This window comes from Salvelinus sp. IW2-2015, linkage group LG11, assembly GCF_002910315.2.
Source record: "Salvelinus sp. IW2-2015 linkage group LG11, ASM291031v2, whole genome shotgun sequence".
In the NCBI taxonomy this organism is placed as follows: domain Eukaryota; kingdom Metazoa; phylum Chordata; class Actinopteri; order Salmoniformes; family Salmonidae; genus Salvelinus; species Salvelinus sp. IW2-2015.
Window position 1 is genome coordinate 9,894,020 of NC_036851.1, and position 13,721 is coordinate 9,907,740.

Below are 13,721 nucleotides of genomic sequence, written 5' to 3' on the forward strand. Positions count from 1 at the left end.
AGCCATGTCTGGGCTAGCTGACTCTTTGCTCAGCCATGTCTGGGCTAGCTGACTCTTCATGCCTCTCTTCGCCAGGAGTGCTTGTACATTGAGTCTGCTGCCTGGGGGATAGAGTGGACAGACACACCACCGTCACAGATAGACTGTACCCGCCCTGACAACTTCTGCTTTTCTATATGGAAACAAACATAACAAACTGAGAAGTTGGGAGAAAAAGCCTTGCAGATTTATTCCAATGATCACTTATTGTCAACTGTCATGTCCTCCTCTCCCTCTTGTGTGTGTTTGTTTATTTTCGTTGTATGTTAGATATTTAATTTGATAGGGGTCTCTTTTTTTCCTGCCAAATCTGAATTTGATCTCAGATGTATTCTTTTTTTGCTTCTTTCTTTGTTGTTTTATAAGTATTATCCGATGTTAGAAAAATTAGAGAACAACTTTTACGTACTTTACATTCACTTTACTTTAACAGATGTCGGCATTTTATGACACTTTCAATTGCATAAAGCTTTTTTTAAGGGAAACAAGTATGGAGAGAGAACATGAATTGAGAGGAACACGTTTTTGCTAATATTTACATAACATACCAACGTTGTATGCTGTATCATATCACTTCTCATTACACATGACTGTCCGTAGATGATCATAGCTGTACTTATTTAATCGTCACAATGTAACATTCCTTCGAAAATAATTACAAAAAATAAAGAAAAAAGTATCAATTTTAAGATTAAAACCTGCAAGATTTTTTGAAACAATGTTGAATACTTATGTTCCTAACATTAGCATAATTTGTTTTCATCCCATGTCTTTTGCAGTATGTTTGTGCCTTGATGTATGTTTACACCTGTGACATCTAGAGACTTGCTTTCTCCATAGTGTGAATTAGGGCTATTTCTACTCCCATACTATTCACACGACTGATAAAGAGGTAACATAATATATCACAATGATGAGAAAGAAATGAACAATGATAGTGTTTTGGCAAATATTTAAAATGCTTTAAAAGTCCTACTATTGTTTAATTTAAATAAAGTTTGGATCACCTCACTTACCATTCTCCTGGTGTGTCTCTAGAATAATTTGACCTATCTACAGATTCCACTGTAAGAATGCCATTTTGAACATGGCATAGCAATGCTAATCACATTTAATTAGGGTCTTAAAGGTAAGTAGAACATCCCCATAAGGTAAACATTGCACATCCATCCTAATGTACACAAATGTAAATGACAATGTATCAACAGTGCCAACAATGCTTCATCGCCCAATTACATGGAGTATTCATATACATGAGGAACAGACAATGGAGGGTGATGGGGGGCTTGTACATTCAAATGTCCAGCTATGTAAATGATCTGCCTAAGGCTATACAGACTGTGATGTGCAGTCTTGCTCATTCCAATAAATTGATTAGGGACAATGTAACAGTCCAGCTCCAGTATTTGCACTGTAAAACGTCCATTAAGTAAAGAATGCAGCGAATGGTGTAGGCATTGGGACAACAATGGACTCCGAGAGTACCAGCCCAGAGTACCAGGTGCTCAGGTAAATCAGGGAGTAAAATAGGATGGGGGTATTTTGAGTGTTCAAGCTGTGTGCCGTTCCATGGTTCCAGAACAATCCGTCAGGTGGTGCTACACGCCTCTATGTGCTTCAAATCAAATGTAGCCTAACTGCATCCACACGAGAAGAGCACTTTATTCACTGTGTTGGAAATAAAGGTTTTTCTTATTATTTCTCTATAGTGAAATGCAACTGATTACATAAACTAGGTAGGTCTATACCTTTTTCAACAAAGCATCATGCGCGTTTTGCGGCAACTTTGAACTAAACGTTGACAATGGTGAAGAAGCCTAAATCCAAAAACGGTCTGTTGGCCTACGTAGGCTAACAGCCTATGATAATAGAGAAAACATCAAACAACATAGTTAGGTAAACTGTGATAGTTAGTCTATGTTGTAGGCTAAACCTTGTCCCTAATTGTGTCTTTCGGTTGCAGTGCGTCTGTGTGCGCCTGAGTGTGCTGATGTGTGCCAGGGTCAGAAAGAAGATTGATGGGCTATGTGTCTCCTTGCCCAGTCTGAGACAAATAATTTAAAAAAACATCGTCTCGTCCATGATTGACACATGACTGAAATCCCACCAGTGTAGTCCTGGCAATTGTTTTAATTCCGCGCATAATACAGCAAAACTTCTCAGGTGAGGGAGATGTTTTGACGCGGTGTTTAGGTGTTGGGTCGTATTTCAGGCGCGTTGCTATTGGCGCATTCTGTGATGCGCGCCGTTGACTGGCTGCGTGGAAAGAGACTGCGCTCACAAAGTACACAGCCGGCCCTACAACCACATGCACTCTTCTGTCTGAGGGGCGTTGAGTGGACATCGGACCTACTGAGAAAGTTGCAACCGCTTTGGATTAATTGTTCTATCAGAGGAGTCAATTATTCACCGATGTAAGTAGCCTGATTTAATGCATCCTATAGGCTAGGCAACTTTTGAGCTAGAGAACATCATTTTGTATGCTGAATAATTCTTGTCTTTTTGCAGGATAAAGTAATCCATTTGGAATTCATACAATCAGACACGACAAGAGCAATGGTAAGTTTATTTTGTAACATTTCCAGATTGTTATTTGTAGATGATTGTATGTGTTATTTTGTGTGAAGTGCCTATACATTTCTTCCTAACAGTTGTACTACGACCCAACACCTATTATTATAGTGAGCGGCTGAATGTTGTGGTAAATTAAACCAAATGGTCGGCGCTTATAACTTTACGACCCTCCCGTGACAGTTAGACAATAGAGAGCAGCTGAGAATAATTGTAGGGTATAGACTACAATTTGTTGGAAAGATTACAAATCCAATCAAATCAAGTTTATTTTATATAGCCCTTCGTACATCAGCTAATATCTCTGTGCTGTACAGAAACCCAGCCTAAAACCCCAAACAGCAAGCAATGCAGGTGTAGAAAACTCTTGTAATTATTCAATTTGAACTTTAAGGCCTAAATCCATTTTCTTAACAAACTTTTCTTGAGAAATACTGTCTTGTTTATTGCTTACTTTTTCCATAGGCTACTTAGTCATTTCTGGCAGATGCAGTTGCAAATGTCTGGAAATAAGAATATATTTTCGCTGGTTACTTACAATAGACATATTCATTGGTGCGTTATATGTGTGTTATTGATGATTAATCAAGGATCAATAATGTCATAAACATGTCATTATCGTTTCTGTACATGCCTCCCTCCATCATATGTGTGGAGTCCTTCCTTCTGAGTCTTTCCTGTAGCACAGATATGGCCTTTTTTAAATGTATTTTTTATTTATTTCACCTTTCTAGTTGAGAACAAGTTCTCATTTGCAATGCGACCTGGCCTAGATAAAGCAAAGCAGTTCGACACATACAACAACACAGAGTTACACATGGAATAAACAAACAAACATACAGTCAATAATACAGTAGAAAAAGTCTATATACAGTGTGTGCAAATGAGGTAAGATAAGGGAGGTATGGCAATAAATAGGCCATGGTGGCGAAGTAATTACAATATAGCAATTAAACACTGGAGTGATAGATTTGCAAAATATTAATTTCCAAGTAGAGATACTGGGGTGCAAAGGAGCAAGATAAATAAATAAATACAGTGTGGGGATGAGGTAGTTGGATGGGCTATGTACAGGTGCAGTGATCTGTAAGCTGCTCTGACAGCTGGTGCTTAAAGTTAGTGAGGGAGATATGAGCTGAGATAAGGTGGGGCTTTACCTAGCAGAAACTTGTAGATGACCTGGAGCCAGTGGGTTTGGCGATGAGTATGAAGCGAGGGCCAGCCAACAAGAGCGTATAGGTCGCAGTGGTGGGTAGTATATGGGGCTTGGCGACAAAACGGATGGTACTGTGATAGACTGCATCCAGTTGTTGAGTAGAGTGTCGGAGGCTGTTTTGTAAATGACATCGCCGTAATCGAGGATCGGTAGGATGGTCCGTTTTACGAGGGTATGTTTGGCAGCATGAGTGAAGAATGCTTTGTTGCGAAATAGGAAGCCGATTCTAGATTTAATTTTGAATTGGAGATGCTTAATGTGAGTCTGGAAGGAGAGTTTACAGTAACCAGACACTTCGGTATTTGTAGTTGTCCACATATTCTAAATCAGAGCCGTCCAGAGTAGTGATGCTGAACGGGCAGGCAGGTGCGGGCAGCGATCGGTTGAAGAGCATGCATTTAGTTTTACTTGCATTTAAGAGCAGTTGGAGGCCACGGAAGAAGAGTTGTATGGCATTGAAGCTCGTCTGGAGGTTAGTTAACACAGTGTCCAAAGAAGGGCCAGAAGTATACAGAATGGTGTCGTCTGCGTAGAGGTGGATCAGAGAATCACCAGCAGCAAGAGCGACATCATTGATGTATACAGAGAAGAGAGTCGGCCCGAGAATTGAACCCTGTGGCACACCCATAGAGACTGCCAGAGGTCCGGACAACAGGCACTCCGATTTGGCCTTGGAGCATTATCTCTTACCTTAACCAATGACTAACTGGTGCTCTCTACCGGCGTTTAATTACACCACAGTAATGGAAAACTGCTTTTCGACTATAAACACGTGTGTTACACTATACACTCTAATGTTATGCTAGGGAAATTGGGTTTCCATATCTAGGGCTGACAGTGGGGACTTGTGAAGAGCAGAATCAACAACCTCTGCATCATCAAAACAGTTGCTTTGTGAGAAGGTGTTGAAGTTCATAGTGAACCATTGTTAGGTAAATGAAAGCTTTAAAGTACCGGTGGCCTGGCTTTGGTCCCAAGTTAGAGCGGGTCCACCAGAGCCATGAGACACGTGTAGATGGAAACAGAAAAGTCTCAGCCTTTTGGGTAAAAAAACGAGGTAAATCCTGTATGGAAATGTGCAACATATTTATGTGCCTCTTTCAGATCCTCTCCGAGATTCGATTTAGGGCACAATTTCTATCACCCGAGCCTTTCGGGGGATTCTATTGAGCTGGATGAGTCAGACCTCCACACTACTGTGAAGGACAATGCACATGGTAGACCTTTCAGTGTTTAATGCGCCTCCAAGGACCTGTCTCACTCTGTCAAACAGAGCTCTCTTCTACAGCCAAATGGTTAAGTTCCCACAGCTGTGATAACATCAGGGCATCGTCTCTGCTGATTTGGTCTCCTCACTGTGCCTCCAAACAGCACTCTGGCCTAAGACGGATGAGGGTTGGGAGGTAGCCTACACAAGCATGCTACAAAACATGGAAAAACCTTGGAGGATTATTACAAATGAAAGTTTAACAAATGACATCATTCTAAAGCTGTTATTTTTGGTGTTTTGTAGTACAGGGGGAAATGTTTTTTTAAACGAGAAATGCCCTGTGCATACAGTAGCCTGTGTTCTGTTCGAGTGAATGGGATTGATCTTGAAGTGTTGCCTTGTCACCTTTTAACCTTGATGTGATAAGATGGATTCAGTGGTGGTTCCCAAACCATCTGGTTGTTAAGACATCCTGAGAATATTGTTGTAATGTAACTGAATGCTATGGGAATTTGTGTCATTCAGACTGTGCCATTCAGACTTCTATATTTCAGATGATTCGGTGATGCCTTTGATGTGATTCATACATGGGGTTTCTCACTCCCATTGTGTAATTCCAGAACGGTGATGTCATTTCCTGCGGGACAATATGGGCTAATCCCGAAGGCATCCTGTGATTCTTGTGTGTAGTAAAGGATGTGTAATACTGAGCGCCTCTAAAATGTATCAGTTTCTAGTTTGTCCAACCGAAAGAGGCAGCGAGTGTTTCCCTGTACATCCTGTTCCCACAAGCCATATTCTAATAAACTCAGAGCATGCCGCTGAGAAGCTTCTCCATAAAGCTGCTCTGAGGTTTGGGTGGAATGTCTGACTTGATATGTGGTGGTGGTACGGCTGCAGAGTGTGATCTCAGCTGATTAGAATCTTGGTGCAGTGCTGGGTAGAAGCACAGGAAACTACTTAAGCTTTTGGACCTGTATGGCATAGTTCTAATAAGAACTTGGATGGGGGGTGGACTAACCTTGACATTCAGTTAAAGTGAACTGTAAATTCGTTTCTGTAAAAGTGCTCTGTTACACATTTTGTTCTGAAATGTTCTTAAACCATGTATGGAGGAGTCAGTGTTCAGTCTGTCAGTAACCAACCTGTTATATCTCTCTCCCTGTCTTTCTAGCTGTGTCTGCGGGACTCTGGAGACTGTCTGGTGGACCAGATGCAGTACATGATGAGGTCCTTGCAGGATCTGAAACACATGAAAAGGCCGCTCAGCGAGCCCTCCGGCCGTTCCTACGCCATGACGCGCGTTTGCCAGCAGGGAACGCAGCAGCGGGAGCGCCTGACATGCCTCCGTAGACCCATCTCTGAGGCCAGCGAGGCCAGCACCTATGACTCAGCTTGCTGCCTGGCCAGCCCCGTGGAGGAGGAAGAAGAGGTGGAGGAGGAAGTGCAGGAGCGGCTAATGCAGAGCTCCCCTAGCAGTGAGAAGAGTCTGGAGTTTGACTCAGGCTACTCAGAGGCGTCCTGGCACGATGAGGGCGTGGTGCTCAGGAGGACCAGGAACGTACGGGTGTCTAACTCTGCCTGCCTCCGAACCAACCGGGGAGTGGGCTCTGCCGACCGGATCCGGCCCAAGTCCACGTCGGACGCTTGTCTGGAGCGCTGGACGTCATTTGAGGCAAGCAGCGACCCGGAGGACTGGACCACGTCACTGCTGAGCCGCAGCAGGAACAGACAGCCCTTGGTGCTGGGGGACAACAGCTTCGCTGACCTCATTAAGAACTGGATGGATCTGCCAGAGTGTCCTGAGCCAGCAGAACTCAAGCCCCATGCAGGCCGGCGCCTGGCCAAGGACCTCCTGGTCAACATGAGGAGGAAGCTGGCGGGGATGTCAAAAAGCGTGGAGATGAGGGCCAGACCAGCAGACTCCACCAGGGTCAGTAGGGCCGCGGCGGCCCCCAAACGCATGTCCTGCCCTGTGGGCTTCCAGCCACGCAAACCCTTCTTTCACCAATCCCACACAGGCCTGCATGAACTGGGGACGGACTTGTACCAGTTCAACGCTCTCATGAAGACAGGCAGCCGACAACCTATCATATGTAATGACATTATCGGGTACATCTGATCTGAGTGATGTTACAGCTACGGACTCCTACCACAGATTAATGTTATTTTATTTTTATATGCGCTTTATGTGGAAATAATGTTGAAATTGTTACAATAATAAAGTTTTTGTATTGAAAAGGGAAAAAGTGTTGACTGCAATAATTATTAACTTACACGTTTTATTCTTAAATGACTAATGAAATAATTATGCATGCTTAGGTTTAGGTTCAGCTCTAAAAAAAAGGTAGTGACATTCTCGATTACATCTTGGTATAAGCACTCTAGCACATTCTTTAAATCACCTGTCAACTGACCAACATGATGGCAGTCAGAAATCTTGCCTTTGAATACCTGCTTATTTGAATACAAATAGCAGGATGGGTGTTACTGTATTGTGTTTCTACTACTGTCAGATGGGAAGTTGAAAATTATATTTCCAGTTGTGGGTTGTTAAGCCCCGTTTATACCTGGTGCTAACATGCTCCCTTTGTCCGGATATTGTCCACATTCTGATTGTGCCCACATTTTTAGACAGATGTAGGCGATTAAAATACACATAGTGATCTGATCTTCCTGACCACCTCTGGAGGTAGTCGGGCACACATTGTCTCCGGATATCAATTACGCGAAAACAGATCTGGATCACGAATCACGAAACTTCCATGTTAGCGCAAGGTGTAAAGAAGGCTTAGATGTGTCATATGATGCTTAGATCTAAAGGGAGTAGCCTTGTAAATGTGCAGCCTTCTAAAGACAAGTTGTCAAAACAGTCATATACATGTACGGTGTTTAATGTAGCCACACACTTAGGGTTATTCAATCTGTATCGCTGAGGCACGCTAGAAATGTAAAGGTCATTTCCTATTAAACCGACATCTGCAGCGTTTACTGTGAATGCAATCTCCTCTAATGCGTGAACATTGCCTTTAAATTTAAATCACTATGTATCGCAGAATTTCCGCGATACGGATTGAATAGAGCCCTTAAATAGCTTAAAAAGATTTGATTACATTTACAACATGAACACATCAATTAATTTATTGGAATCTAGAAACAAAAGGAAAGAAGCAGAGAAGCACATTTTCTTTCTCAATCAGTCACCTAATGAACAAAATCTAATCAAATCCCTAAACATAGGCCTATGTAGCAAAGTAGTGTATTTCAGAATAGACCTACAGATCTATCCTTCTATCCATCTGGGGGCTTAATTTGAAAGAGATTACTCAATGTGCATGTGAGACCTAGTGCTGGGTAGGTCTCCACAGAGAGAGACTGATCTTAGATCCCAGAGGGAGCGAGACCAGGAATAAGATGCTTACCTCAGAGGACAGAGAGGAAGGCCTGCTCACAGCCTCCTGCCGCATTGGTTGATGAGCTCATGGCCTGGGTCCCCCTGGGGTTTCTGTGTGTGTGTGTGTGTGTGTGTGTGTGTGTTTGTGTGTGTGTGTTGTGTGTTGTGTGTGTGTGTGTGTGTGTGTGTGTGTGTGTGTGTGTGTGTGTGTGTGTGTGTGTGTGTGTGTGTGTGTGTGTTGTGTGTGTGTGAGGGGGGGGAGGTTGGTTGTTGGACTGGGCAGCTGTGTCCAGATGGTGACAGATTCAGTGAGCCTCTACTCACCCGACCCTCAATATTCCAGCACAAAGCTGACCAGGGGGCCGAGGCTCTGACTAGTCCGGGGAACCAGTCCAGCAGACCCCAGCCCAACCCAGCAGGCCTGGGCCAACTCATCTAATCCATATGCCCTGGCATATCCTCACAGCACAACTTCCCAAACACAGTCAAGACCTGCACGCAAATCTGATGATGTTTGCAAACATTGCCTCAGCATCTGTCACTTGGCATTACCCAAGGCCCAAGTTGATAAGAACAGATAATGAAGTAATCAAGGCTTGCCAGGCAAAGGCCAGAAGGAGATGCGTCTCTCTAAATCACGGTCCAGTGGAGAGATTCCCTACAACCGCTTCAATCACTGCAAGGGGACTGGGTTTAGTTTTGGACAGTTTAGGGAAGTAATGTGTTACTTCATCTCTCCGTGCTTCTCTATTTCCAGATGTTCTATGTGGGTCAATTTCAATGAGTTACGACTCGCACTGGTCAAATCAAATCAAAGTTTATTGGTCGCGTACACAGTTCAGCAGGTGTTATAGCGGGTGCAGCCAAATAATTATGTTACTAGATCCTAACAACGCAGTAAAATATCATTATTTAAAAATTTTTGATAAGAAATCAAGAATGGCGGGATGAATTTGATTAACAACCCAAATAGCACTTTAGCAGTAATCAAATGCAATCTATACGTATGTACACTGGGAGAATTTACACAACATCAGCTGGGAATGATATGTATGGATGATTTGAAAACCCATAGTCAATCGATCAATAATATAATAATTATTTTAGCAAAAATGTTTATCTTTAATTTAAAATCCGTAGAAGCTATGAGAATAGAAAGGTTCAGTACTTTTGTGAAGCATCACAGTACAGTTGAAAAATATATGGAAAATAGAAATCCAAAATGGATGGTGTTAAGAGATAGATGGGAGGGGTTGAATGGAGCTGAAGGGTGGGACTAATAACAACAAGATAACAAATATAAAACATTTAAAACAAATGTTAAATGTATATAGGTTCAGAAATGTTGTCAAATAGCACAGTTACAAATATAAATCAGAAATAGAGGAAGGCCAGGACAAAAAACAAACAAAATATAACTAATGTGAAATAGATTGTGTCTGTAAAATGTGTATAGTATGTATAAACTGAAGGTAGAAGCCTAAGTGTTATTGTTTATTAGTTTACTCCAATTGGGGGAGGGGTGGTAGGGTTGTGGGGGAAAATAAAGGTATATTCTAAAAAAGTGTGTATATGTATGTACAGTTGAAGTCGGAAGTTTACATACAATTAGGTTGGAGTCATTAAAACTCGTTGTTCAACCACTCCACAAATTTCTTGTTAACAAACTATAGTTGACCATCGTTATGTTTGGAGGAAAAAGGGGGAGGCTTGCAAACTGAAGAACACCATCCCAACCATGAAGCACGGGGGTGGCAGCATCATGTTGTGGGGGGTGCTTTGCTGCAGGAGGGACTGGTGCACTTCACAAAATAGATGGCATCATGAAGAAGCAAAATTATGTGGATATATTGAAGCAACATCTCAAGACATCAGTCAGGAAGTTAAAGCTTGGTCACAAATGGGTCTTCCAAATGGACAATGACCCCAAGCATACTTCCAAAGTTGTGGCAAAATGGCTCAAAGAACAACAAAGTCAAGGTATTGGAGTGGCCATCACAAAGCCCTGACCTCAATCCTACAGAAAATGTGTGGACAGAACTTAAAAAGCGTGTGCGAGCAAGGAGGCCTACAAACCTGACTCAGTTACACCAGCTCTGTCAGGAGGAATGGGCCAAAATTCACCCAACTTACTGTGGGAAGCTTGTGGAAGGCTACCCGAAATGGTTGACCCAAGTTAAACAATTTAAAGGCAATGCTACCAAATACTAATTGAGTGTATGTAAACTTCTGACCCACTGGGAATGTGATGAAAGAAATAAAAGCTGAAATAAATCATTCTCTCTACTATTATTTTGACATTTCACATTCTTAAAATAAAGTGGTGATCCTAACTGACCTAAGACAGGGAATTTTTACTAGGATTAAATGTCAGGAATTGTGAAAAACTGAGTTGAAATGTATTTGGCTAAGGTGTATGTGAACTTCCGACTTCAACTGTATGTATATGGGTATGTGTATGTATGTATATACTGTAGATACATATATTTACCCCAAAAATATACGGGGGATTGGAAGTGATGCAGACAATTACATTGATGGAAGCAACAATCTATCCGCAATATTAAAGCTGACCCACCCCTAGAAAAAATATATAAATGATAAGTAAAATAAGAATGATATGTACGTACAGCAGCAGATATATTGGAGTAAGCCATGTCAAGAATGCAGTGTATAATAAACATATGGTGTGTAACTAAAATACAATGTACATTAGTATAAATATTATGATATGCTATGTTGGGGATACAGTATTTAAATACACAGTGTGAAACGGGAAGTGACCACTGGTTCATTGTCTCTATAGCATGGGACAGCAGCATTGGCTGTGTGTGTTTATTTGAGTGTGTGTGATTGCTTGTGTGTGTGTTTTGTGTCAGTGAGAGTGAATCACCTGGTAGACGGCTAGTGATGGCTGTTCAACAGTCTGATGAAATGGTAATAAAAGCTGTTCAATAGTCTGATGGCCTGGTAATAGAAGCTGTTCTTTAGTCTCTCTGTCTTAGCTCTGATGGACCTGTACTGTCTCTGTCTGGTCGGTCTGTGCCAAGTGAAGAGTCCATGATTCGGGTGGCTAAGGTCTTTAATTATGTTTTTGGCCTTCCTTTGACACCGGGTGCTGTAGATCTCCTGGAGGGCAGGCAGCATGCCGTCACCACCCTCTGGATAACCTTGTGGTTGAGGGCGGAGCAGTTGCTGTACCAGGTGGTGATGCAGCCTGACAAAATGCTCTCAATGGTGCATCTTTAGAATGGGGCCATGCCAAATTTCTTCAGCCGCCTGAGGTTTTTCAACACGATATCAGTGTGGCGAGACCATTTCAGGTCCTCAGTGATCTGCAAGCCGAGGAACTTTACGTTTTTGACCATATCCACTTTGGCACGATCCCTGATAAGCTCCTTTGTTTTGTTGATGTTGAAAGAGAGGTTATTTTCCTGCCATCACTCCGCCATGGCTCTAACCTCCTCCCTGTTGGCTGTCTCGTCGTTCTTAGTAATCAGGCCTAAAACTGTCGTGTCGTCAGCAAACTTGATGATTCAGTTGGATGGACACGCAGTCGTGGGTGAACAGGGACTACAGGAGGGGCTGAGCACACACCTCTGGGGTGTTGAGGATCAGCGTGGCAGAGGTGTTGTTGCACCATCTGGCGTCAGCCCGTCAGGAAATCTAGGATCTCGTTGCACAGGGAGGAGTTCAGACCCAAAGCCCAGGGCTTAATGACGAGTTTGGCGGGCACTATGGTATTAAAAGCTAAACTGTAGTCGATAAACAGAATTCTTACATAGGTATTCCTCTTGCCCAGGTGGGATAGGGAAGTGTGCAGTGCACTGGCGATCACATTTTTTACATTTTTTACATTTTAGTCATTTAGCAGACGCTCTTATCCAGAGCGACTTACAGTAGAGTGCATACATTTTATTACATATTTTTTTTATATATATATTTTAAATATACTGAGACAAGGATATCCCTACCGGCCAAACCCTCCCTACCGGCCAAACCCTCCCTAACCCGGACGACGCTATGCCAATTGTGCGTCGCCCCACGGATCTCCCGGTTGCGGCCGGCTGCGACAGAGCCTGGGCGCGAACCCAGCCCAGCCTGGGCGCGAACCCAGAGACTCTGGTGGCGCAGCTAGCACTGCGATGCAGTGCCCTAGACCACTGCGCCACCCGGGCGCAGTGATCACGTTGTCTGTGTATCTGTTGGGGTGGTATGCAAATTGTAGTGGATCAAGGGTGTCTGGTATGTTGGCGGTGATATAGTCCTTGACTTTAAAAGCACTTCATGATGATGGGGCGATAATCTTTTAGTTCAGTTTCCTTGGCTTATTTGGATACAGGAACAATGGTGGCCAACTGGTCTGTGCATCCTCTGAGGACACGGCTTGGTATGCCATCTGGGCTGGCAGCCTTGTGAGGGTTAACATGCTTGAAGATCCTACTCACATCGGCTACAGAGAACGGGAGCCTGCAGTCCTTGTGAGCGGTGGGGGCCCACGTCAGTGGCTCTGTGTTGTTTTCCTCAAAGCAGGCGAATAAGGTGTTTAGCTTTTCTGGCATTGAGGCATCTGTGTCCGCGACGTGGCTGGTTTTCCCTTTATAATCCGTGATTGTCTGAAGTCCCTACCACATGTGTTTTATATCTGATCCATTGAATTGCAACTCCATTTGTCCCTGTACAGTTTTTATGCCTCTTTGATTGTTTCGTGGAGGTCATAGGGGGTCTGTTTCTAATTGTCCAGGTTTCCAGACACTTTACCGGGGTTAAATGCGGTGGTTCGGCGGGCGAAGGAGGGCTTTGTATTAATATTGGAATGGAGAATAACAATGATCTAAAGTATTTCTCCTGCGAATGAGGCAAGAGATGTGTTGGTGGAATTTTGGGAGAATCTTCCTTGCATTTATTTTGTTAGGAATGCGGCCTCGGGATATGATGTTTCCAGAGTTTTTGAAATAAAATGCACATTTTTCCACAATGCACAAACAATAATTTATAATTAATAAACTGGATTCCATAATCAATCAAATGCATTTATAAAGCCCTTTTTACATCAGCAGATGTAACAAAGTGCCGTACAGAAACCCAGCCTAAAACCCTAACAGCAAGCAATGCAGATGTATGGGGGCTAGGAAGCGCAGGGGCTAGGAAAAAGCACGGGGGCTAGGAAAAACTCCCAAGAAAGGCAGGAACCTAGGAAGAAACCTAGAGAGGAACCATGCTCTGAGGGGTGGCCAGTGCTATTCTGGCTGTGGAGATTATAAGAGTACATGGATATTAAGGCCAGATTG

General features: G+C 43.1%; 2 protein-coding genes across 2 annotated transcripts in view; both read left to right on the top strand.

The window, feature by feature from the left end:
- LOC111969763 (guanine nucleotide-binding protein G(i) subunit alpha-2) overlaps window positions 1–670 on the top strand; it is a 152,778-nt gene extending 152,108 nt beyond the window's left edge. Inside the window, exon 9 of the mRNA XM_023996010.2 lies at window positions 76–670. The gene's annotated coding sequence lies outside the window, so the exon portion shown is untranslated. The remainder of the gene's footprint in view (window positions 1–75) is intronic.
- A 1,368-nt stretch (window positions 671–2,038) lies between these two features.
- LOC111969765 (PAK4-inhibitor inka2-like) lies at window positions 2,039–7,256 on the top strand. The gene is made up of 3 exons (XM_023996011.2): window positions 2,039–2,453; window positions 2,548–2,598; window positions 6,211–7,256. The coding sequence occupies exons 2-3, from the start codon at window positions 2,596–2,598 to the stop codon at window positions 7,156–7,158; spliced, it is 951 nt and encodes a 316-aa protein (XP_023851779.1). The 5' UTR covers window positions 2,039–2,453; window positions 2,548–2,595; the 3' UTR covers window positions 7,159–7,256.
- Window positions 7,257–13,721: the final 6,465 nt, after the last annotated feature.